This window comes from Tamandua tetradactyla, chromosome 7, assembly GCF_023851605.1.
Source record: "Tamandua tetradactyla isolate mTamTet1 chromosome 7, mTamTet1.pri, whole genome shotgun sequence".
Lineage (NCBI taxonomy): Eukaryota > Metazoa > Chordata > Mammalia > Pilosa > Myrmecophagidae > Tamandua > Tamandua tetradactyla.
In genome coordinates this window covers 12680985-12708437 of record NC_135333.1, presented here as the reverse complement: position 1 = coordinate 12708437, position 27453 = coordinate 12680985, and the positions used below count along the sequence as shown (strand labels likewise).

The window sequence follows — 27453 nt, the reverse complement described above, 5'->3', positions numbered from 1 at the left end:
GCATTCTTCAAAGTGCCAAAAAGATGGAATTAACTAACTCACGTCCATCAACTGATGAATGGATAAACAGAATGTGGTATATGTACACACAATGGAATATTATTCAGTCATAAAAGGAATGAAGTTCTGATATATGTGAGAACATGGAAGTACACTGAGACATATTGAGTGAAATAAGCTAGATGCAAAAGGACAAATGTAGCATGATCTCATTAATATGAAATAATCAGAATAAGCAAACTCATGAAGTCAGAATCTAGAATATAGGTTACCAGGAGATGAGGTGGGGGTAAGGAATAGGGAGTTAAGGCTTACCATATACACAGTTTCTATTTGTGAACAATTACCAGTGTGTATTATATATTTGAATGTGGTTAAAAGAGGAAAAGTTAGGTTCTATGTATGTTACTAGGCAAAAATAAAAAAGATAGTAGAAATACCTAAGTGGTATGTTTTGTTGGGAATGAATTTGTTTAGTACAAATGCTGAAAGGGATAAAAATCCATTCTGATCCAGGCTTAAATTTAGTAAGGGCTACAGGGAAGGGATCAGCTACAAATTTAATTTGCAAACCAGTGACTTTTCTGTTAATTACTTAAGTTAGAAATCGCAGGTTACATTTTACACCTTCCTCTTTCTCAACCGTCTAGATCCCCTATCAATTTGGTCTCCTCCAAATATGAATTTACATTCTCCCTTCTAAACTAGTTCTTGGAGTTATTATTACAAATTGGAATTGTGGGACTAGCCTAAGGAAGGAAGCCCTGTGTCGTGCTCCACACCTGCTGCTCTTTATTCTGAAATGCAGATCTAATCAGGTAACTTCACAAGTTGTTCAAGAGTATGTCTGTTGTTCCACAAACTGTGAATACTTCAAAGGGGGGTAGTGATTCATTCCAGTGCCCGAAGACAAGAGGAATGCAATAAATGTTGAACAAATGATTTTTATTTGGGTAATTATAAGATATGAAAAAGAGATTCCAGAAGATGTATCACTGTTACTTTTTTTTTTGTATTTCAACCTACTAAATTTACTTTAACCTTCGTTCCCCCTGTTATTTGTTTATTTTATCCTTATTTTTATTTATTTGTCCATACCTAGATAAAAGGAGCCTCAAACACAAGGTTTTCACAATCACACAGTCACATTGTAAATGCCATATTATTATACAATCATCTTCGAGAAACAGGGTTACTGGAACACAGCTCTACAGTTTCAGGTACTTCCCTCTAGCCACTCCAATACACCATAACTCAAAAGGGATATCAATATAATGCATAAGAATAACCTCCAGGATAACTGTGGTAGTCAGATTCAGTTGTCAACTTGGCCAGGTGAAGGCACCTAGTTTTGTTGCTGTGGACATGAGCCAATGGTACGTGAACCTCATCTGTTACTAATTACATCTGCAGTCGGCTAGGTGGCATGCCTGCTGCAATGAATGACGTTTGAGTTAACTGACTTGTGCTTAAATGAGAGAGCTCAACGTAGCACAGCCCAAGCAGCTCAGCATTCCTCATCTCAGCACTCTCAGCTCAGCCCAGGCTTTTGGCGATGCAGAAAGGAATCACCCTGGGGAAACTTGTTGGAACCCAGAGGCCTGGAGAGAAGGCCAGCAGAGATTCCACCCTGAGCCTTCCTACATAAGAAAGAACCTCAGATGAAAGTTAGCTGCCTTTCCTCTGAAGAACTAACAAATAAATCCCCTTTTATTAAAAGCCAATCCGTCTCTGGTGAGTTGCATTCCCACAGCTAGCAAACTAGAACAATAACCTCTTGACTCTATTTGAAATCTCTCAGCCCCTGAAACTTCATTTTATCTCATTTTCCTCTTCCCCCCTTTTGGTTGAAAAGATTTTCTCAATCCCTTGATGCTGGGTCCCAGCTCAGCCTGGGCTTTCTGTCCCACATTGCCAAGGAAAGTTAAACTCCTGGGAGTCATGTCCCATGCAAGAGGGGAAGTCAGTGAGTTCACTTGCCATGTAGGCTTAGAGAGAGAGAGAGAGAGAGGCCACATCTGAGCAACAAAAGAGGTTCTCTGGGGATGACCTTGCAGGGCTAAGTTTCATAGGGGTGAACCCCAAGATCAAGGGTTTGTCCTATTGATTTGGTTATCTCTACTGCTTGTGAGAATATCAGAATTCTCCAAATGGGGAAGTTGAATATTTTCCCCTTTCTCCCCACTCCCCCAAGGGGACTTTGCAAATGCTTCTTTGTTCACTTTCCAAATCACTTTGGGATTTATCAGGGCATCACACTAACCTGGATAAACCAACAAGATCTCATGTCCTATTCAAGATTCCATGTACTTATGGTGTTCAATTAAACTGACCATACAAGTTAAATTAGGAAATGCACTACCCGAAATAAAAATTTTATACCAAATAAACATCTCTCCCTTTAGTCTCATACAGAAGTTGAAGTTTTAAAATATGGATATCATCCTTTACCCAGTCTTCTGATATACCTTAGCCCTATCCAGATCAGCTTCATTCATAACTCTAATCGATGTCTGATCACTTTTTCAGCTTTTTAAACAGTTCCTGTACAGGGTAAAGCTGACTTTCATAGCTTCAGAGCTCTCACTCTGAGTCTCAAGTGTCACATAAATACCTGAAGTTTTTCTGGAAAGACCATGCTATATACAAACAGCTCAGTATCTGAGAATTTAGAGTTAACAGTTACACATCCTGAATATATATGACTGCTGTAAGAGCTTATAATATAGGACCCTTTACCATATGCCCCAACCTGATATCACGTGCTTTCAACTTTAGTTCACCGAATTTTTACATTATAGTTAGCTCATATGATTGTGGCATGATATTTGTCTTCTTGTTCCTGACATTTCCTTCAACATGAACTTAAGGTTCATTCATCTAGTTGCATGCCTCACAATTTCATTCCTTCTTATGGCTGCTCAATAGTCCACTGTATATATACACCATAGTCCGCCCTTCCATTCCTCAGTCGTTGTACCCTTAGGCCACCTCCATTCATTGTGGATCACAAGCACTGCCACCATAAACACTAGTATGCAAATGTCCATTCATGTCCCCACACTCAGCTCCTCCAGCTATATACTGAGCAATGGGTTTCATTGCAACCCCACCCCTAGCCTCCTGGGGAACCACCACACTGTCCTCCAAGCGGCTGCACCTTTCATTTCCCTACTGTCAGCAAATAAGTACATCTCTTTCTCCACATATTCTCTAGCACTTGTTTCTCTTTGTTAATTTTTAAATAGTTTTATTCATACATCATACAATCCAGCCTAAGTGTATAAACACGCCTTTGCCACTATACTCTGTCTGAGGACATTTCCCCTCTTCCACAAAGAATCCATATCCCTTTCACAATCCCCCACCTGTTGACATGTAGTTTTGGCATAATGCCTTTGTTGCATTCACTTGTAGCATATAACAATGTTACCATTGACTATAGACCCTAGTTTGCATTGATTGTACTTTTTCCTTATACCATCTATTCTCTACACCCTGCAATACTGACATTTCTTTGTTCTTCCTCATGCAAAAGCATTTTTAATTGTACACTTAATCACCATCATTGTACACTCTAAGCATTCCTAAATTATAGCATTTCATTTCTCCTCTATCTTTCCTCTGGTTTCATATGTGCCTGCAGCCCTTGTCCCTCTATCATCGTCACATTCAACTTCATTCAGTGTACTTATATTGTTGTGCAATAGTCAGGTAGTATTGTGCTATCCATTTCTGAATTTTTCTATCAGTCCTGTTGCACAATCTGTATTAATTCAACACCAATGATCAAATCTCTACCCTATTTCTCTCTCCTGATAACCTATGTTCTTAACTGAAATTCTCCAAGTTCACTCATTAATGTTAGTTCACTTCAATGAGACCATACAGTGTTCATCCTTTTGTTTCTGCTAATTTAACTCAGCACAGTGTTCCCGAGATCCATCCATGTTGTTACATGCTTCATGGCTTTATTTTGTCCTACAGCTACATAATATTCCATCGTATGTATATACCACAGCTTGTTTAGCCACTCATCTGTTGATGGACATTTGGGCTGTTTCCACTTCTTGGCAATTGTAAATAATGCTGCTATAAACACTGGTGTGCAAATGTCCATTTGTGTCCTTGCCTTCATGTCCTCTGAATAGATACCTAGTAATGGAATTGCTGGATCATATGGCAATCCTATACCTAGAAATAGAGGAACTGTCAAACTGCCTGAGGGACTGTCAAACTGCCTTCCTCAGCAGTTGTACCATTTTACATTCCTACCAACAGTGGATAAGTGTGCTTCTTTCAACACATCCTCTCCAACACTTGTCATTTTCTGTTTTTTTTTTTTGATAATGGCCATTCTAGTGGTGATCTAGATGGCCATCTAGAGATAATAACTCATTGTGGTTTTGATGTGCATTTCCCTAATAGCCAGTGAAGTTGAGCATCTTTTCATGTGCCTTTTAGCCACTTGTATTTCCTCTTCTGAGAAGTGTCTGTTTATGTCATTTGCTCATTCTTAAACTGGGTTGTTTGTCTTTTTGTTGTTAAGTTGAAGAATCCTTTTATATATTCTGGATACCAGAACCTTATCTGATATGTGGCTTCCAAATATTGTCTCCCATTGTGTAGGCTGCCTTTTTACTTTCTTGACAAAGTTTCTTTGATGCACAAAAGTGTTTAATTTTGAGGAGTTCCCATTTATCTATTTCTTTCTTCAATGCTCATGTTTTGGGTGTAAGATCTAGGAAACCGCCTCCTACTACAAGTTTTATATTTTCCTACATTTTCTTCTAAAAATATTATAGTCTTAGTTCAAACGTTTAGGTCTTTGATCCATTTTGAGTTAATTTTTGTGTAGGTGTGAGATATGGATCCTCTTTCATTCTTTTGCATATGTATATTCAGTTTTCCAAGCATCATTTATTGAAGAGACTGCTCTGTCCCAGGTGAGTTGGCTTGACCACCTTATCAAATATCAATTGTCCATAGATGAGAGGGTCTATATCTGAACACTCAATTAGATTCCACTGGTCAGTGTATCTATCTTTATGCCAGTACCATGCTGTTTTGACCACTGTAGCTTTGTAATATGCCTTAAAGTCAGGTAGTGTGAGACCTTCAACTTCAACTTTCTTTCTCAAGTTATTTTTAGCTATTCAGGGCACCCTACCCTTCCAAATAAATTTGGCTATTGGCTTTTCCATTTCTGCAAAATAAGTTTTTGAGCTTTTAATTGGAATTGCATTGAATCTCTAAATCAATGTAGGCAGAATTGACATCTTAACTATATTTAGTCTTCCAATCCATGAACATGGCATGCCCTTCCATCTATTTAGGTCTTCCATGATTTCTTTTAGCAATTTCTTGTAGTTATCTGTGCAGAGGTATTTTGTATCCTTAGTTAAATTTATTCCTAAATATTTTATTCTTTTGGTCACAATTATAAATGGAATTTTTTCTTGATTTCCTCCTCAGAGTGCTCATTACTAGTGTACAGAAACATTGGGATGTTGATCTTGTACCCTACCACTTTGCTGTACTCAATGCTCTAGTAGCATTGCTGTGTATTTTTAGGGGGTTTTGACATACAGTTTCATATCATCTGCAAATGGTGAAAGTTTTACTTCTTTCCAATTTGAATGCTTTTTATTTCTTTTTCATGTCTAATCACTCTGACTAGAACTTCCAACACAATGTTGAATAACAGTGGTGATAGTGGACATCTTGTCTTGTTCCTGATCTTAGGGAGAAAGCCTTCAGTCTTTCCCCATTGAGGATGATGTCAGCTGTGGGTTTTTCATATAGTCCCTTTATCACGTTGAGGAAGTTCCCTTCTATTGTTATCCTTTGAAGTGTTTTCATCAAGAAAGGATGTTGGATTTTGTTAAATGTCTTTCCTGCATCAATCGAGATGATCATGTGGTTTTTCTGCTTTGATTTGTTGATATCATATATTACATTAATTGACTTTTTTACATCCAACCATCCTTGCATACCTGGCAAAATCGCACTTGGTCATGGTGTATAATTTTTTTAATGGGCTGTTGGGTTTGATTTGCAAGAATTTTGTTGAGAATTTTTGCATCTATATTCATTAGAAAGATTGGTATGTAATTTTGTTTTCTTGTAGTATCTTTGTCTGGCTTTAGAATAAGGTGATGTTGGCTTTATAGAATGAGTTAGGTAGCCTTCCCTCTTCAATATTTTTGAAGAGTTTGAGCAGGGTTGGTACTAATTCTTTGTTGAACGCTTGGTAGAATTCACATGTAAAGTCATTGGCTCCTGAATTTTTCTTTTTTGGGAACTTCTTCATGACTTACTCAATTTCTTTACTTGTGATTGGTTTGTTGAGGTCTTCTATTCTTTTGTGAATCTATGTTGGTTGCTCATGCCTTTATAAGAAGTCCATTTCATCCATGTGGTCTAGTTTATTAGCATATAGCTGCTCATAGTATCCTCTCATTATCTCCTTTATTTCTGTGGGGTCAGTGGTTATGTCTCCTCTTCCATTTCCAATTTTATTCATTTGCATCCTCTCTCTTTTTATTTTTGTCAACCTTGCTAAGGTTGATAAAATCAATTGTATTGATTTTCTCAAATAACTAATTTCTGGTTTTGTTGATTTTCTCAATTGTTTTCATAATCCCAATTTCATTTATTTCTTCTCTAATCTTTGTTATTTCTTTCCTTTTGCTTGCTTTGGGGTTAGTTTGCTATTCATTCTCTAGTTCTTCCAAGTGAACTGTTAATTCCTCAATTTTTGCTCTTCTTTTTTGATATAGGCACTTAGGGGAATAAATTTTCCTCTTAGCACTGCCTTTGCTGCATCCCATAAGTTTTGATATGTTGTGTTTCATTTTCATTTGCCTCAAGATGTCTACTGATTTCTTTTGTAATTTCTTCCTTGACCCACAGGTTGTTTAAGAGTATGTTGTTTAGTCTCCATCTATTTGTGAATTTTCTGGCTCTCTGCCTGTTATTGATTTCCAACTTCATTCCTTTATGATCAGAGAAAGTGTTTTGTATGATTTCAGTCTTTTTAAATTTATTGAGACTTGTTTTGTGACTCAGCATATGGTCTATTCTTGAGAATGATCTATGAGCACTTGAGAAAAAGGTGTATCCTGCTGTTGTGTAATATTCTGTAAATGTCTGTTAAGTCTAGTTCATTTATTGTATTATTCAAATTCTCTGTTTATTGATCCTCTGTCTAGATTTTCTATCTATTGATGAAAGCAAGGAATAATGTCTCCAGTTATATGATTTTCTCCCTTCAGTGTTTTCAGGGTTTGCTTGTGTATTTTGGTGCACTCTGACTCAGTGCATAAATATTTGTGACTGTTATGTCTACTTGTTGAATGGCTCCTTTTATTGATACATGGTGTCCTTCTTTGTGTCTTTTAATTGTTTTACATTTGATGTCTAATTTGCTGGATATTAGTATAGCTATTCTTGCTCTTTTCTGATTGTTGTCTGCATGAAATATCTTTTCCAAACCTTTCACTTTCAACCTATTTTTGTCCTTGGGTCTAAAATGAATGCCCTGTAGACAGCATATAGATAGGTCCTGTTTTTCAATTCATTCTGTCAGTCTGTTTTTTGATTGGGGAGTTTAATCCATTAACATTTAGTGTTATTACTATATGGGCAATACTTTCTTCTACCATTTTGCCTTTTGGGTTTTATATGTCATACCTAATTTTTTTTTCTCTTTTTACCTTTACTGATAGTCTTCATTTTTACACTCTTCTCCACACCTCTCTCTTCTGCCTTTTCCTATCTGCCTGAACTGCTCCCTTTAGTATTTCTTGCAGAGCTGGTCTCTTGGCCACAAATTCTCTCAGTGATTGTTTGCCTGACAATGTCTTAATTTCCCCCTCACTTTTTAATTTTTTCACATGGGCAGGCACCAGGAATCAAACCTGGTTCTCTGGCATGGCAGGTGAGAACTCTGCCTGCTGCGCCACTGTGGCCCACCCTCCCCCTCACTTTTGAAGGACAATTTTTGCTGGATATAGAATTCTTGTGTAGCAGTTTTTCTCTTTTAGAATCTTAAATATATTGTGCCACTGTCTTCTCATCTCTATGGTTTCTGCTGAGAAATCCACATAGTCTTGGTAGGCTTCCCTTGTATGTGATGGATGGCATTTTTTTTGCTGCTTCCAAAATTCTCTCTTTGTCTTTGATATCTGACAGTCTGATTAGTAAGGGTATTGGAGTATGTCTATTTGGATCTATTCTGTTGGGGGTATGCTGCACTTCTTGGATCTGTAATTTTATGTCTTTCATAAGAGATGGGAAATTTTCAGTGATAATTTCCTCCATTTGTCTTTCTCAAAACTTTTCCCTTCTCTTCTCCTTCTGGGACACCCACAACACATATATTCATGTGCTTCATGTTGTCCTTCAATTACCTGAGACCCTGCTCATAGTTTTCCATTCTTTTTCCTATATTTTCTCTTGTGTGTCAGATTTCAGATGTCCAGTCCTCTAGTTCACTAATCCTTTCTTCTGTCTCTTCAAATCTTTTTTTTTTAGATGGACAGGTGGGTGGGTTGAATGCTTCTCCTCTCCCTAGTTTCAGGCAGGGTCTCGCTTTGAGGCCTTTCTTTTAACACTTTGAATTCTTCCAATGCTTAGCCTCATGGCGCCTTATGATATTCTGATATTGGGGAAGGAAAAAAGGGAGTGGAAAAGGGACACCAGAAGGTGTGTGAAGAAGCCAGTTTCGGATCCTGGGATGATGTTGGGACTCCAAGGTTTGAGGTCTTCCCAGCAGGCTGTGTGGCTCTGAGAACTCTGAGAAGCAGTGCTGGGCCTGAGCCGGCCATCAGCTCTTCCTCCTAAAGTCGCTGCCGTCCCAGTGGTGGACCAAGGTGACACTCTTGCACTTTCAGAAGGCCATGGCCCAGAATGTCTGAAGATGCTGAGGAACACTGTGCCCCGGCAGTCAGAGAGGTAGCCCAGCTGCGAGGGAGGGAGGGTGGGCACCGTGCAGGGCCCTGATTTCCCCAGGCCTGGGCACTGGGCCCCAAACACCTACCCATTTCCTGTCCTCTTCCCTGGCTCACCTTGGCCATGGGACACATCTCAGAAATATTTCACGTGGCACAGGTATCACAGATTCTGTTGTATGTTTCCATTGCTTTTTTTCCCCCATCTCTTCTACTGTGTCTTTCATTCCCATAAATTCTGTGATTTTTTTTTCAAATTTTCAATTTCTTCTTTTTGTTGGCCCAATGCCTTCTTTATATCCTCCCTCAACCTGTTGATTTGATTTTTGGTGAGATTTTCCATGTCTGTTCTAACATCCTGAATTAGTTGTTTCAACTCCTGTATCTCATTTGAATTGTTGATTTGTTCCTTTGACTGCCATACCTTTGATTTTCCTAGTATGACTTATTTTTTGCTGGCATCTAGGCATTCAATTTCATTAATTGATTTATTTTGGAGGCTTTTTTCACTCTTTTACCTAGGATTTTCTTGCTGGATGGCTTTGTTCTCTATTTGTTCTTTGACATTCAGTTTAGCTTATTCCAGACCTCTAGCATACATTCTGTTTAACTGATCAGAATTTTTCAGTTCTTGTTTTTCTGTTTCTTGTCCTACCGATACAGAGCCCTTTTTTTTTTTTTTTTTTTTTTTTTCTGGTGGAGGGTCTCCTCAGATGCTATAGACCCCAGTCAGATTTTCCCAGACCAGACAGGCCATGTCTCAAGAGGAAAGAGTAGCCAGCATCAGTTTTCCCTGAGGGTGAGACCCAGCAGGTTGACAGACCTTCCTATGAAGCCTCTGGATTCTGTGCTTTTCCTGGACTGCCCAATATGTTGTGCATGTCTGCCTCTGATTTCCCACCAATATGAAGCAATGTGGTGCCTTTAACGTCAATAGCCTCTCCCTGCTGGGGGAGTGGTTGAGACAGAGGAGAGGTGGTAGTTTGTCTTAATTGCTTCATTTTCCAGTCCCTGCAGTCTCAGGGAGGGATTCCACTTGAGCTGGGCCCCACCTTTCTCTTGGGGAAGGCACAGCTTTTAGGGAATTAATTCTTTTTACCGGACTAGTTACTTTGTCTCTTAGACAAGCTTAATTCTGCCCTTGCCTGGGGCAGTTGGAGCCTGAGAAGCCTTTCAGTTCTATCTAATCAACTGTTAGTAATAGAAACCAAGCAAACAAACAAACAAAAAGTCCTTTTCACAGCAGAACCTCCTGTTTCTCTGGTTTACTAATCAAGAGCTTAAGTTGCTACGTTGCTCTATGTATCTCCAGGCTCCATGCGCTCCCACTTTTATAGGGTCAAACCCTTTTAAAGTATTCTGTGCTGTCCTACTCAAAAAGCCTCTGTTTGTTTTTGTTTTTGTTTTTATTCCCATCAGCTCTGTCCCCTTTCTGTCAGGGCAAAAACTCCTAGTAACTTTAGCTCTTATTTCAGGTCTATTTGAGCTGGGGGCCTGTTTTCAGTAGTTAGAATTTGTTAATTAATTCCACAATTGTAGCTTGGTTGTGCTAAGTCTCTCCTGCTAGTAGAATCTTTCCTTTTCCCTAGGGAAACCAGGCTGCCACACCCATGGGGGAGGGGTGTTGGCCTCCATGGCTTGGGGTCTCGCAATTCTGCCTGGCGTCTCAGCCAGTCCAGGTTGTCCAGACTGGTGCACGCTGTGTGTCCGGTCCCTTATGTTCCCCCAGGGGTTGTTCTGTACTATTCCTGGCTATTTACTAGCTGCTCTGCAGGACAAACTAAATTCCACTCCTCACTAAGCTGCCATTTTGCCACTTTGTCACCTTACTTTTTTCAAAGCGGACTTTGCTAGGTACACAGTCTTGTTCTGAATAACTCATAGAAAGCACTGGAAGACAAATCCTAATAAATCACATGGCAAGATTACTATAATACATTTAAAAAAATGCCAACTGGTGAATAAAACCATTGGACTTACCAGTCAATAAATTCTTGTTTAGATCTTCTCTGCTTATAGAGAGAATATACTGCAAGAAAAACATAGTAGGCACTATTTTATTTCTGGATAATCAACAAATAGAATTCTAAGATATTTTTTCAGCACAGGAAATACTGATTATTTAGTATAAGGCTACAAGTTTAATTTTATAACCCTTTAGTCAAGTGACCTTCTTTTCAAACACATGAACACATATGACCCAATGGTCAAGTTTAAGCTAAGGCTTTTTCAAAGTTTGAGCCTATAAAAACAAGTTCTCCAGAGTTCTTGCCTGCCATGCCAGAGACCCAGCTTCAATTCCTGGTGTTTGCCTACGCAAAAAACAAAAACCAAGTTCTTTGGTAGCCAAAAAATATTTTCACTAACATAGTAATTTGGTTGACCATCACTAACAACACATTACAAATTTCAATTTTTTCCTCTTAGGTCTTATAAAAATGAATACAAAATGAAAAATAATTAATTTTCCCTGGTGTAATGAGGGAAAAAGATTCCCCATCCCTCATGCCTTTTTCCTTAGAGCATTTACTTTAGAGAATTTGCCACTGAAATTCTTTCTCTGTCCTTTTGAAATGTAGGTCAGTCTTTCTAAAAGCTAAATAAATCTCTTGCCCATTTTTACAACTTGGGAATTGCAAACTGGGAGCCGTCTCTGAAATGTAATCATCAAGGAAGTTAGCGCATATATCCTCCAGTTTTCCTGGCTTTGGCAGGCCCCTGGCTCTAAGTTGCGAAACTCCCTCTCTTACGAAGAGGCAAGAAGTTTTATTTTTTCCTTTGGATAAAGGTGATTAGCTAACACAGATGGCTGCCCCAATTACCAGATGAATTTAGGATGAACTATGTGTTACAAATGAGTGCTGTCAAGTCCTTTCATTTGAGGACTGGTTATCTTTTATCGCCTGAACATGTATGGGATGGGTTGTGAGCTTTCCTTCTATCTTTACCTTCTCTTTAGCAGAGCACCTGTGATGCATGTCACATTCTGGCTTAATGCTCATTAAATAATAAAACTATGTATTTTGTCTTCTACCTTTGTGGAGAGGTTTTCTGAATTGCCAGAAGAATTTGTTTTTAGTTTTTTTCCCAAGCCCTAGGGAAAACTTCGTAATGACAACATCATTAGAACAAATGTTCTTTTTCCCACTTATTTTGAAGCACTTTGTAAAAAGAAATAAAACAGCGTTACTCTGGCTAAGAGATTTAAAATGGAGTTGAAAAGTCATTCTGGAGGTTACTATTATGCATGTCTCAGCCAGAAATTACAAACTGCCAGCGTATGCAAATCCTCCAGCAGCAATTTTCCTCAAAACCCTAAAGATATCCGGATACCAGAATAAAACCAAAAGATAAGGAGCTCAGTAAACTGCCTAACCTGGGAGGACGTTTACAGGGCCCCAAACACCCATCAGGCACAGTTTCTGTACTCTTTTTCTTTAAAGACCCTGGTCTGGAAGACCCTACGTGGGACACAATGTGGGTTTTAGAGGAAGGAGCCCATGAAGGTAAAACTGCCTATGGCCCCTGAAAGTCAGATCGCAGCCTTGCAATTCAGGGTGAATCTACAATACTGATGATTTCAAGCAGATACTTTTCTGACTTATGGGACATCACAATATTTAATACAAGAATGGCATTTTAAAAATCTTCACCTCATTCAAGAGTAAAAGTTTTAAACTAACAGCTAAGTCTGTGCCTGGTGTAAAAATAACTTGGTCATGCTAGAGTGGCAATGGCCAAGGAGCTTCCTGTATCTTTGCTGATTATGAAAATCAACAGAGGTCTTTTAATTCTTTGCCTGGTAGTTCTGTTTTCAGATGTTTTTCAATATGAATCACTGCATTCAATGAAATTTGCTATTCAAAGTGTGTTAGGGAACATTCAAAGTATGAAGAATCATTTATATGAGAAAAAATATTCTTTCCAGGTCAGCTAAAAGGCTTTGTTGATCTTTGCACCGTCTGGGAACTAACAGCTACATGGGTCTTGCAGGAATTCTAGAGAGTGTCTCTTCTAGTCTACCCCCTATTTCTGGACAGTATTGTATCTAAACCAAGAACTAGAGACATTGCCATCAAATCTCATTTCTTTAAATGAGATTGATGTTGACCTATGAGGAATAAATAAGAATAAACCGGTCAAGAGCTAAAAATGGCCCTTTGACAAATTGAAAAAAAGAAGAAAGCCGAAAGGAGAATGATAATCTCCTTTGGAGATGTGTAAAATAGTTGTAGTTCTGGCTTTTTCAAATGTATTAGAGAAAAGTGTGTACTTTCTATACCTCAGATGCTTTCAAGAGAGTGGGCAGTGGTGGCACAGTGGCAGAGTTTTTGCCTGCTATGCCAGAGACCCGGGTTTGATTCCCGGTGCCTGCCCATGCAAAAAAAAAGGAAAAAAAAATGGCTTCCAGTGAGAATGGCTTTCTGGTAAGGGGGATGCTGATTCTCTTTTTGATATTCCCTTTTGATTTGGGGCATAGGAGGTTAGGAGTAAGAATTGGGGAAGTCTGAGTTGCTCTTTTTATTGGGGAATGTCTTGCTTTGTATATTAGGGCAGTTTGGGAGGGAGATGAGAGGAACCAATAAGACAGGAAGACTTGACACTGCATGGGAGAGTGGGCCTAGAAAACAAGTTGGAGGAGCCTCAAGGAGGACGGTGAGAAAGGATTTTAGAGGTCTAATGTTGCCTGTTAGAGATTTCTGTGCAATGTGATTCCTCCATGAGCTGCAGACCTTCAGCATGCTCATGAATGTTCTGAGTGGATGGTATTTGTAGATATTGGTGAAAGGGGTGAATTTCACATCTGGCTCATCATGTACCCAGCTAACACCAGGTGTGGAGTGGAAAGTCAAGAGGTAGAGGAGGCCAAGAGAAGGTAGTGATTTGAGAGACTCCTCGGGTCATAGGTAAGGCTTTCGACTTCCACAGGCTGTGGAATCAAGTGTTCCAAAGCAATTTTAAATAGATCTTACGGGACAAAAAGTTATAAAAGAAATAATGCAAACTAAGGGAAGAGTGGTTGCTGTAAATTTAGCAATAACTCTGTCTGAAGAGAATTGAGGGACGGCAGGAGTGATTGTGGGAAGGATCAACTCCTGCCTCTTCCAACATATTAAAGGCCCCCGAAGAGGAACTCCCATTACGTCACCCTCTTGAAGACTTACTGGTGATGGAACTGCTGCCTCCTCCTTTCTCTCTTTTTCCTGTCTCGTGGTGGTAGTGGAGGTGAGGTAGCCTATTTTGATCTCAGGTCCAAGTCATTCTCTTCATCTAACTATCCTGATATTTTAAACCTTCTCTAACTCCTTTGTCTATTTGTACTTTTTTGGCTCAATCTCTGGAGGAGAGATGAGTATGATTAAGCTGCCTTCCTTGACCCCAGCACATTCCATATTGATGCAAATGAAAGGTGGGATGATTGTTACAAGTCATTCTCAATTTAGTAAAAGACATCAGTGTAACTAAGTAACCTGCCCAGTTCTCATGCACAGTGCTCAGCTGGGAGTCCCTCTTTGTCTTATTTCTCCCTTGATGTTAACCTCATTAAAACCATGTTGCCTATCCTTCGTCTATAAAGCAAGGTGATTGGATACGAGAGTTTCTGATTCTGATGGTTGTAAGCTTCTGTTTTGCTAAAGTATATTTACAAGTTTCTCATCCAGTGCATACTTAACACTTAAAATTTTGCATATTTAGAAATTTGGTCTCCCCCAACTTCCCTCCATCAATAGAACCTCATTCGATTTGAACAACTCCTATATTTTTATGTTGTTTTAAGTTTTAAACAAAAATGTCTGTCTCAGGTCTCATTTTCTTTGTGAAATCTTCTCTGAAAACTTGAGCTTCCTTCCTTTGCTGAACTACCTTAGTATTTCTTGTTTGAACCACACAGCTGAGCTCTCCCGCCATCACTCTGCTGAGTTCTTTTCATGATGAATTGTATTTACTAGACAGTTTTGACCAGTTTGCAAGTTCCTCTCTGTACACTGAGCAGCTAACACAGGGGATGGCAGCCAATAAGGACAATTATTGTTTATTTCAGGGTTACATTTAGTGTATAGATTATATTCGATTTCCATGGGTAAATTTTACTTGCCCATTAAGTGGACAATTCTCTTGTATTTCCTATGATACCTAGCTCAGCTTGGGGCCAATGAAACAGTATGTATTAATTATCTGAAAATATTAATTAATTAATGCAGTGGCATTCAGGACATTTGGAATGTTGTATAACCACCCCCCATCAAGTTTCAAGTCATTTTTTATCTCCCTAGAAGTAAACCTCATACCCACTAGCAGATTCCCTTCAATCCTCTCTTCCCTCAATTTCCTTTGTTTCTCTATGGATTTGCCAACTGTGGATATTTCATATAAATGTAAATTACACAAAAGGCAAGCATGTATCAGCATGTCATTACCTTTAATATTCTTATTAAAAGTAATTAAAAATAATAATATTTAATAATAACATGGATATACTATATTTTGTTTCTCCATCTGTCTGTTGATGGACACTGGGATTGTTTCCACTTTTTGGCTATTGTGAATAGTGTTGCTATGAACATTCATGTACAAGTATTAGTTTGAATACCTGTTTTCAGTTCTTTTGGGAATATGCTTACAAGTGGAATTGCTGGGTTCTTGTACCTATGTTTTTTGTTTTTCCTAGAAAAAATCATTTTACTGTTATACCATGTTTTATCATAGCACCAGTGCCCAAATCTAACCTAATCAGATCTAATAACTAACTGAAGAAGGCAGCTAATATTCCCAACATCCCTTTGAGGGAGGAAACTTTTCAGAGATGGTAATAGATAAGGGACTTCACAAATGAATGGTGAACTCCTTTAGTCCTAACCATGAACTTGTAAGGTAGCTTGTTTTACTATCTCCATTTTACACATGAAGAAATGAAGGCTTAGAGATTTTATGTAAATTACCTAAAGTTCCACAAGCAATCTTCCCCCCAGAGCCCCATGCAATGCTGATTTTCTGTTAATTTCCGATGGTGCAACCAGGTTCATAGAGGTTCAGTGAATTGCCCAAGATCACAATGGAAGTAGGAAGTAGGAGAGTTAGGATCAAATTTGGGTCAAATATTTCCAAGTCTAACACTGTGGTATTCTTTCTTTTCTCACCCCTACAAATTTGAAGGACATGTTTTATCAAAAGTGGTTTCGACAGTGCTGTTCTTCTCATTTGAAATAGCCCCCTAAATGACGTGTCTTGTTTTGTTTCAGAGAAGATGTGGGTTTACAGAAAAACCATGCATAAAATACAGAGTTCCCATATACCACCCTATTATTAACACCTTGCCTATGCTTTTATAATGCCAAATAATCAGGTAATTATTTTTAAAAAGGCATTAAATAGAACGTTTTGATACCACTCCCCTAGAAGCCCTTAGTTGTTTGGATGTTTGACTTTTCAGGCAGTTTGATCATCACAAGATCCGCAAAGACCTTGTTTCCATGAACACAAACCTGGATCTCTTTGCTACCTAGCATTTGGTCCATGGTCCAGCAGCAGGGGCCGCATGGGAGCATGTTACCAATGCAGAACCCCAGCTTCTACCCCAGCGCTACCGACTCAGACTGCATTTTTACAGGAGCCCGAGGTGAGTCTGAGAAGCAGTGGCCCACCTGCAGCGCCATTCCCTCTGTGGTGGGTCAGAGACTGAGGAGAATGGAATCCCACTTGGGTTCTGCACTTAATAAAATGAGATTTTGCTGGATAAAAATAAAGCAAGTTGGGGGTCTTCTCCTATAGATGGTTATTTGGTGCATTCATTCTCTTTCCAGGAAACAAACTCAAAAGTGTCATTAAATTAGAGTTCTTACTTTCCCCAGTTTTCCACATTACTATATGAAAGATAAAAAAAAAAAAACATTAAGCAAGGTACTGAGTTTTGCAAACTCTGCTTCACCATCTGGCCTCTGTTATTTTAGAAATTATACAGCACTGAAAGCATTTCTGGTTTATTCTATACATTATATTATAAGGAAATTTGGTACAGGAGAGTTAGGTAGGGGAAGGCAATATCGTAAAACCCTCAGGGATTTTGCAGCATATAATAACTTGCAACAAATACAAGCTGATCTTCTCTGTCTAATTGAAAGGAGATGGGCGTGAAAGGGCATCCCTGGCAGAGGGTCAGCATGAGAAAAGCACATGGCAAGAAATAGCCAAACAGTAATAATAGCAGTAACTAGCTCTTTTTCTATGTTTATTATGGGTTGGGCTCTGTTTTAAAAACTTTCCTATGAAATAACTTGTTAACTAGTATATGTCTCGGGTTGCAGGCTGAGGCAGGCAATGTCCAAGATAAGACTAGAGAGAAAAGGAGGGGTAAGAAAAGCAAGTAGCAAGTTCCAAACATTAGACTTAGCTATAACTAATACGGATATAAGTATCTCCAGGTGAAACCTACCTGCGACTTTGTCCCGTAGGGAATTGAAGACTTTTTTCCTGAAAGAGAATGAATCATTCTTGCTCTCATGGGGATACCTTGGGATACAATCTGAAATAAAACCAGAAATGTCTATTTCAATTTCTGTAACATGGCACCATGCAAGTAAGATAGATGTGATTTTCAAATATTTCTTAAAAATTAAAAATAATGTAAAGGACTAAGGAGGCATAGTACATGGAATAAAAAAAATTGTGTTCCTGAAATTTTGTCTCTTAACTTTTAGAACTAGAACTGACATAAAGTTTATCTGGTCCACATACAATATTACAGAGCAAGGAAACTGGTTAATAGTGAAAGATGTTACGTGATTTTTTTTCATGATTGCAAAGGTGATAATATAGGGTATAAAATCCAGAGGTCCTGAACCCCCCAGTACAAAGCGTTTTCTTATACACACAACTGCTACTATATGGAAGAAAATTGTTGAAATGCAAATAGCTCTTATGTTGAATTATTTCAAAAATCCATTGTCAGCAAAAGTGGTATCAAGAAAAAATATTTTCTTTCTGCTCAAATTTCCAAGCTATCTGTCAGCTAGTGAGAAATCCTGGGAGCCATCTCAGATCCCACCTTCTGCACTCAGTGAGCCACTGTCCCTCAAAGAGTGCAGTGACAGGAGACATCACAGGGTGTGGCTGAAGTATTGCCTCCGGTTCCCCCCCCCCCCACAAACTGCACCCCCTGCCTCCCCACCAGGTCATGCTTTGGTTTCCCCAGGTGCCTCAAGTCTCAACTTTAGAAGCTCGAAAACCTCTGCAGGTGGAGCTTTCAGGCACAGATGTTCGGCATTAGATGGTGTTTCAAACCACAGTGAAATCAAGACCATGCAATTGTAAAGACATGTACCATCTTCTAGAAGGAAAATGCATTGACAAGGTACCTGTTCTTCCAGACCAATGGCTTTCAGTGCTTGTCGTCCTCTATAAGAAAGGGCCAGGTTGATGCTTCTTCCACGTGCAAGCTTAGCCACACGAATATCTAAGACATTGGAAGCAGACACTGTGTTCCAGATACCTCCTTGTATCATAGTACAGTTGGTACATTCAGAGCCCAATTAAAACACCTTGTCAACTCTTCTAAAGAAACTTAATAGTATTAAATTTATATTAAATTAAATTCAAATATTTGGCTTTACAAAATTCTAACAATTCCTCCTTTTTAAACTTTCAAAATTTAAAAGCATATTTTTATTCTGAAATTCTGAAGAGAAAAAAGTCAAAAAATCAGAATCATAGTCTCACAGTTCTCAACATTTGCTTACCTTCCCTGGCTTCATACACATCAACTTGGAAATTTCTCTTTGCAAAGAAGCAGGCACTTAAAGATCCAACCTACGAATCAAACATGTTTTTTTTTCATATTTTTATCTGATTTCAAAAAAACAGGGAATTTTTTGTTGGCTAAAATAAAACATTGTGCGTGGTTGTACTTTACTAGTCATTGATCATATCAGTTCACTCAGTCGTTACTGGAAAGCATCACTTGCAACAATAATGTAAATTGATTAGTGATTGAATGGCATAATATAAAAGTAGTTTTGGTTGTATTTTTAAAAAGTTATAGTGAGCTATAAAGTTCATAAGAAAGAGCATGAAGCATAAGTGTGTGTGGGGGTGCTTGGGTAGTGGAGGTTTGATTCCCAGCCCATGCATTGACGCCCCCCCCCCCACCAAGAAAAACAAAAACGAACTATGGTGAACAAAATTCCCTATGATATAATTTATCACATATCTGCCTCTGTGTGTGTGTCTAGATATAGAAGTACATATATGTAGGGAGACACATAAAAATATAAGAGTACAGTTTACAGAATAAGTATAAAGCAAACACTCATATAACCACCTCTTTTATCAAAAGATAGAACATTGCCAGCTCCTCATAATTTTTTCCATCTCCCCCCAAATTGCAATTCCCTCCTTCGCACCCAGAGATAAACACTACTTGACTTTTGTGCGAACCCTTCCTTGCTTCTTTATAGTTTTATCACTTAGGTATACTCCTGAGCATACCTAAGCATTAATTTTGCCTGTTTTTTTTGAGTTATGTAACTGGAATCATATGGTTTTCTTTTGCATCTTGCTTCTTTAACTGAACATTGTGCTTATGAGATTTACCTATACGGCATGGAAACTCTAGTCATTCATTTTCATTACTGTATAGTTTTCACTGTATTAATACATCACAGATTATTTATGCATTTACTGTTGAAGGACATTTGACTTGATTTGTCTGGCAATATTATCAACACTGCTGCAAAGGACGTGTTTGTACTTGTATCCTGGTACATATGTGCACGATTTTCTCTAAGGTTTTATACAGGAATGTGGAGTCACTGTTCAGTGATTTACATATCTTCCCCTTTACTAGTCCAACCTGTTTTAAATTTTTATATTAATATATTTGCACACTGGCAGCTCATGAGAGCTCATCCTTGCCAGCACTTGGTGTTCTCAGACTTTTACATTTTGGGGGGTGAAGTGGGAGGAATGTGGTTTTAATTTGCATAACCCTGATTCCTAAGGGGGTTGGACTTTTTTCATACATGGATTGGCTACTGGATCTCCTCTTCTGAAAATTTCCTCAGTCTTTTGCCCATTTTCTATCGGATTGTTTCTCTTTTTTTCTATTGAGTTATCACAGATTCTGAATACAGGTTCTTTGTCATTTTTAGATGTAGCGAATATCTTCTTTCATTGTATGGCTTGCTTTTTAAATGATCTGGTATCTTTTGAGGAACAGAAGTTCTTTAACTTAATGTAGTCACATTTCTCAATCTTTTTACTCTATTGTTAATGCTTTTGGTGTCTTGTTTCAGAAATATTGACCTATACTGAGATCATGAAGAGTTTTTTTCTGTTATCTTCTCAAAGCTAATGACCTTCTAATGTAAGTTGCAGTGGTTTATTTACTGCCTCATCACTAGCAACTTCAATTTGGTAAGGCCATCGATATTCAATTATCACCCTTGAATTTTCGGCAACATTTGATACTATTTGTTGTCTATACCTTTATTTGTGCTGTGGACTTCTCCTTTGAGGAGCTTACCACAGTTGAAAGTTTACAATATTTGAATGATTCCAAAACCAGTATCTGATTACCTCACTGGGTTGCAAACTGTATTTAGCACGGTGTTAGCAACATAGTAGGTACCTGATAAATATTTGCCAAATGCATAAGTAGATGGTAGATTTTTCATTTGTAAATAAAGTTTTGTGACCAAATTACATCAAACTGTTTTGAGCACCTATTATGTATTATGTATAAATTTAATCTCTAGGGATCCAAAGATTACCAAGTTAAGTTCTTGTACCCAAAAAACACTAGTTAAAAAGCTAGTTAAAGAGAAACTTCTATAAACAGATCAATGCTTGATAAATCTCTTTTGAATATGAAAATCCACTTTTTGCATAAGAATTTTGCAGATCCCCTCCTCACAATTAGTTGAATTCCTAATATTTGTTGACTTAAAAATATGTAATTTTTTTTGGCCTTCCAGCTTCCAGAACTCTAAGATAATAAATTTCCATTGTTATAAGCCATTTTGTTTGTGGCAATTAGTTATAGCAACCTTATGAAACTAATACTTTAAAACTGACATCTTAAAAAACATTAAAAATACTCACTTTTTAATGCCCAGACCCAAGCAGCTGGAGAAAACCACAGGCAGTATAGATTGGTTTCACTACAATTTCATATCATGTGAAAAGGATGTTAAGCAGTGACCAAAAATCCAAATACATTTTTTTAGTGAACTTGTTTTCCCTTTATCCATAGCAGCTATTTCAAACTTTTTCCAGTCTCTTTTTATGAAGCTTCCTCCCTCTCTCTAACAGAAAAAATGATTTTGCTTCTCATTTTTGAGAAAAAAATAGAAGGCAGCACCTTCTTTATCACCTGCACTCATCCCATTTTCACTTCCTCCTATTACAATAAAGAAAACTGTCCCTTTTATCCAATTCAGGATAGTTCCACTATTTTGTTATGGGTCTCAAGCTCCTCCCCTACCCCCATCTTCTATCTATTTTACCTTCTTGATGTTTTTTTTTTTAATTTTGAAAATATTTTTTAAACCTTAATTTCTGAATATCACAAAATACCATATATGAAGTCAAAAGACAAATGAAAAACTGGAGAGAAATATTTACAACACATATGCCAGATAATAGACTAATTTTCTTGATTAACTAAGAACTCATACAAGTTAATAGGAACAAAGACAACAAGTGAACAGAGAAACAGGCAATGGAGCTGCATGAAGAAGCTCAGTGTCACTCAGAATTAAAAGAAATGCCTATCGCAAAACATCAACTCCTAGGTATATGCCCAAGAGAAATGAAAACACACATCTACCCAAAACCTGTAGTAGTATTCATAACACCCCAAATTTAAACAACCCAAGTGTCCATCAACTGATGAATAGATAAACAAAATGTGGTCTGTCCATACAATGGAATATTTTTCAGCCATAAAAAGGAATCAATGTTGTTTTAACTACTGTCTTTCAACTGGGTTCTGTTCTTCTGCCTTGACCCCCTTCCCTCATCGAGTGGCAAAGTTTGTTTCTCCACTTTCTTGAATCTAGAAGGGCCTGTGGTAGCTTTAACCAAAAAAAAAAGCAGTAGAAGTGACCCTTAGCCATTTCTAAGCATAGTCCTTAACTGGCCCAGAAGCTTCTGCCTCCTGCCTCTTGGAAGCCAATTATCACATAAGAAGAGTAACTACCTAGATGTTGCATGTGTGAGATGACCAAGGCATGTGATAGGCCCATATTGCTGCTCCAGTCAAGAGTCAGGCTGATAAATGTAGAACTTCCATATGATCCAGCAATCCTACTACTAGGTATATACCAAGAAGTTCTAACAGCGGGGACACAAACAGACATTTGCACACTGATGTTCATAGTGGCATTATTCACAATTGCCAGAAAATGGAGACAACCTAAGTGTCCATCAACCAACGAATGGATAAACAAAATATGGTATATATATATATATATATGATGCAATATTGTTCAGCTGTAAGAATAAATGAACTCCTAAGACATACAACAACATAGACAAGCCTGGAGGACATTATGTTGAATGAAATAAGCCAGATACGAAAAGACACATACTATATGGTCTTACTAATGGGATCTAATTATAATAAGCAAACTCATAGAGTTAAAATCTAAAATAGAAGTTACCAGGAGACAGAATGAGGGTAGAAAATGGGGAGCTGATGCTTAATTTGTACAGAATTTTTAATTAGGTTAATGGTAAGGTTTGGAAATGGATAGAGGTGATGGTAGCACATTATCGTGAGTGTAAATTAACAGTGCTGAGTGTGTGATTTGGGTTGAAAGAGGAAGTTTAGGGTCGTGTATGTCACTGGAAGGAAAGCTAGAAGATAAAACATGGGACTGAATAACGTAAACACTACTAGTTTATTGGTTTGGAAGTTATGCTCTCGAACCAAACTGGATATGTTTGAATCTCAATGCCAACTCCACTTCCCAAGAAATATGTTAACTTAAGCAAGTGACTTAACTTTTTTGTGCCTCATTTTCCGTACTTGTAAAACAAGACAATAACAGTACCTACCTCATAAGATGAGATGCAAAGACAATGAAGCAAAGGAGCTGAAGGAAATGGTTGGACTGATGGACATAAAATCCAAATTAAATGGGGATAGAAGTTAAGACAGAGTAGGGATGGTGGACAGGAAGAAGTAGGAGGTCTCTGTAAAGAACTGATGTAGCAAAAGTAGCAATGCAAGAGCCAGAAAGTTAGGCAGTTTTTATTAGAAAATCCTATGTCTAAGGTGATTAATTTAGAGATAGGGCCATTCTCTGGAATGATAAGATCCAGGTTCAGGATATGGTCGTGGGACTTGGAAGTGGAAGAGATTGGAAGCAAGGAGTTCAAGGCACTGAGTGACTAGGGAATTGGATGGGTCCACAATATGGACTTTGATAGTCACCCAGAATTCTGGCAGGGCTGAGGTATAGGGAAAAAAAGATTATGAGTAAGTGCTAAAGTCTTCGAGCCTGGGGGGAAATATTCCAGATGTCAATTGATGACAACGGTGAGGAGGGGCAGAATGTGGCATAAGTAGGATATAAACCTCAAAAGGTTTGCACATCAAAATGGAGACTTACACGGCTGGAAGTTGCAGTGAGGAGCAAGCCACCAGCCTGATGTACTTGAATTGTGGGAGAGGCCTGCAAGGGAGACGTTGTCCTCAGAGGGTATCTGGATTTAGGTTAAGACCAGGAGGTTGCAGGGACATTCAATGAATAAAGTGAAGATGTCTGTGATTTTTCTTGCATTAAAACTGTGTTCCAGTAGACTCTGTGGAAGGTTTGGGGAGGGAAGTTAGCAAGGTGGCAAGGGGAAGTTGAGTTGGGAGAGAGGCATCCGAGAATTAGCTGAGAATAATGATCTGGGAGAGAATACCCAACAAGAGGGCTCTGCGATGTGTGGACTCCTGCTGGATGTTAGGGCTAAGCAAGCCTTGGCGTCAAGGTTGAGAGGGCCTAGTGGTCTGAGTCCCAGGTAGGCACAGGACATCTGCGTCCTTTTCCACCATGAACTCCACACAGGTGTTTACTCCCTTCTCCAGAGGGTCTTAGCATCCAATCTTTTATGTTTCCTACCTTCCTTCCCTCCTTCCTTTTTTTTTTGTTTTTAGTAACCTGGTGATTCAGGGATTGCATCTCCTCTCACCACTCAGTGACAGTGCAACTTTCTTAATATTATTCAATGTCTATGTACTGGTGGTTATTTTAAAATCTTATATTTGGGCCATAATATAAACCATTTATTAAGTGTCTGGAAAGCATTTTGATTTAATTTTTTGCAAAATAAACCTCATATTTAATGTTCTGGAATGTTGACTGAGAAATCTATGTTGAATTATTTTTAAAAAGCAAATATTACATTTACACATACATATATACATATATACACATCCATACACACACACACACACACACACACACACACACACACACACACATATATATATATTAGTCATTTTCCCCTAGGTAAGCCCTATTCAAATTATGAAGCTGATACTTGTTAACATTTGGCGTGTCTGAAGAGATCATCACCAGTGGCTTTCCTCTTAATTCAATATGAAATGAATTCACTTTTGATTGCTGTTATCATTTTCTCAACCATGCTCAAGCTGTCCCAACTAACAAGTCAGTTTAGTGTCTAGCATAGAAACTCATGTGTCTTAACTTGTTCTTTTCATCACATTCTACACTCTTTTCCAGCAGGGTGCTGGACTCTTTGATGTTTACTGAACACAGTTCCTTTGATTTCACCATAGGGGCGAAATTCCTTCTCTTAAGCACAAACATCTCCTATCTCTTTGCTCCTTCCCCTTCTTTCTCCCAACTTATAAAAAGTTGCTGCTTTCCCTCTTTTCATTCATGCATCAAAGAGTGTCTAGTAAGGGTAATACTGGTGATAAATTTATCATGGAAAAAAAAGTTGTGAATTTCATACAAAAAATACATTTCTGCTAAAGGCTACATGGCTGTATGGCATTTACAAACAAACATAGAAGGTATTGAAGAATTAAATGAAATAAGACTCATCAAGGGAAAACAGAAAGGTCTGTGAAGCTCCCTTTTCTTCCCTAGTGTTGCAATCGCAACTGCTCCTTTTATAGCAGTGGAAGGCTGGTGTGGGGGTGTATGGACCAGGACACCAACAGGGTCAGGAAAGTTGGAACGAGGCTGAAGCAGGTAATTTAGAAATAAATCTCTCTTACTGGGAAAACAGAGCAGGGGTATAAGTCAAGCAGGACACACCGGCTGCAATCTAAACAGCAAATGATCAGAAAAAGCCCAGTGTAGAAAAATAGCCTAAAAGTAGAGAGGTTGGGATTCAGAAGCAAGAAACCCATTCATTCATTTCCTGGAGATCTAACTGTAGGACAACAAGCAATGCTGCATGGAAGGGTCTCAACAACGTGTGGGAATTGGATCAGCTCCAAGCCAACAGTGGGCCAGGGGTCTACTGTGACGAGTTTGTTATATTCCGTTTCTTTGGCCAAAGCTGATTCCAGGATCTGGGAAAATGGGAGCTGAACCCACGTAGAAATTCTATTCCAAATCATTCTCAAGGTTGGCAGGTGTTGATGTATAGCTTTCCAAAACTTCTTATGCCATACTTGTTAACATTTATTAATCAAGTGGTTGTAAATTGTTTCTTATGGGTTGGAAATGGAGCTCGGGTATTGTGGGCACAATAGGGTGAAATATAATCCTTGGTTCATGAAAATATCAACTGCGGGAGTGAATAAGGGCATATAGGATTCTCTATTCTTGTTGCTTGTGATTATCTTCTCAAGTTAAATAGTCAGGCAAAGAAGATATTTCATGCAAATATGATATGTTAACAATACCATAAGTGAAAAGAATCAGTCGCAAATGATTTCACACTGCATGATGCTATTCTAATAAAGACAAGTGAAACTAAACCATAGATACAGATATGCATACTTTTTAGAAATGCATATTTGCATGTATATACATATATATGCATGTGTGTATGTCTGTGTATGTACATGTGAGTGTGTGTGATACAACTAAGTATAATAGAGGGAATGATAAGCCTAAATTTCAGGACAATGTTTATAATAGGTGAGGGAGAAGCACAGACATTGATGCAAGTCACTGACAAGGTATTAATTTTCATATTGTATGTAAAAAGAAAATTTTACATAATTTTCATATGTATTTCATATTGTATGGTGGTTTCACAAATGCAGCTTCTTCCTCCACATTATTACTATTATCATTATTATTATTATTGCTAAATGCAAGCAAACAAATAAATAAAAGTGTCTTCTCCATGACAGTTCATAATAGTAGGTTACGAAATAAAGATTACAATAATCCCAATTCTGTGTAATTGAAGTTCAAATATAGCTAAAAGAAAAAAAATACTAGTAAGTGTTGTACAAGTTCTGCTGAAAGCATTAGTAATTGGTTAATAAGGTAGCTTGTAGACTCTAACCATATTTCCCCTTCTCACTTTCTATAAAAAGTGCTTAATTGGGAATAACTGTCAGTGCCCCTGTTAATTTTTACATGGTACTTTCTAAAAAGGCTAGCTAGCTATAAAGATATAAATGGAAAGGAAAATGTTGTGTGTAGAGTGTTTTGAGCATACCACAGACACTCGGTTAAGTCACAGCAGGGTTCCTGAGCAAAAATAAGGAAGGAGGTTGGTAAGAGGAGAGACAAAATTGGGCAGAATTAGACATCTTGGAGAAATGAAGCAGTTTTCATGAGGCCAGATCTTGGAGAGTTAACTCTGAATGAAATAGGACAGTTTTTATTGAGAATATGGACAATTATGAAAAGTTTCCATATTTGTTTTGAAGCACCAGAAGTCCACAATACAGTAAATTATTTTGATCACAAAACAACTTGTTTATTTAAAGTTTTAATAACAATTGGTGAAGTCTGTGCATAAGCAGGACTCTAAGAGCTTCCCTTTGGTTACATCACTGTGGATTTACCCAGTTTATAGTTCTATTTTTCCACTTTCCTTTCCTGTCTCCTCTTACTTCCTTCTTTGCAGCGTCACATGCTTTGTTCCATCCTGGTTCATCATATTAATGACTAGGTTTCCAACTATAAACAGTATTTGGAAATTTTGCTTTTATAAATGCTAGTTATGCTTCTCATGTGCTCCACTGCTGTGGTTTAATGCAATACGATTCACCAAGTTCGGGCTGGCTCCTGTGGCTCCTCCAGTGATGGCTGTGTCCAGTGTTCATGAGAAGGCCTTTTGCTTTATAAATATTGGCCCTAACAGGAATTGAAGTTCATGAGTATAAAAATGTTATGCATTTATGCCTTTTTCTGTAACATATTTGAAATTAATCTGATTATGGAATATTAAACACAAGTCAACTATTTGTGACCTAATGAAACATGTTAAACTGTCTCAAAGAAAGAAACCTAGGTGTTTCTCAATTCATCAAAAACAGACTTTTAAAACCTTATTTATACCTCTTGAA

The 27453-nt window shown here is 38.0% G+C and overlaps 1 protein-coding gene across 2 annotated transcripts in view; it reads right to left on the bottom strand.

The window, feature by feature from the left end:
* The window catches only part of KMO (kynurenine 3-monooxygenase), a 64360-nt gene that overhangs the window by 25999 nt on the left and 10908 nt on the right, over positions 1–27453 (bottom strand). For both annotated transcript variants that reach the window (XM_077168457.1, XM_077168458.1), the window contains exons 2-5: positions 18689–18758; positions 18308–18405; positions 17386–17475; positions 10935–10983 (exon numbers count right to left, since the gene is read on the bottom strand). In XM_077168457.1, the coding sequence (XP_077024572.1) occupies positions 10935–10983; positions 17386–17475; positions 18308–18405; positions 18689–18758 (307 nt within the window). The remainder of the gene's footprint in view (positions 1–10934; positions 10984–17385; positions 17476–18307; positions 18406–18688; positions 18759–27453) is intronic.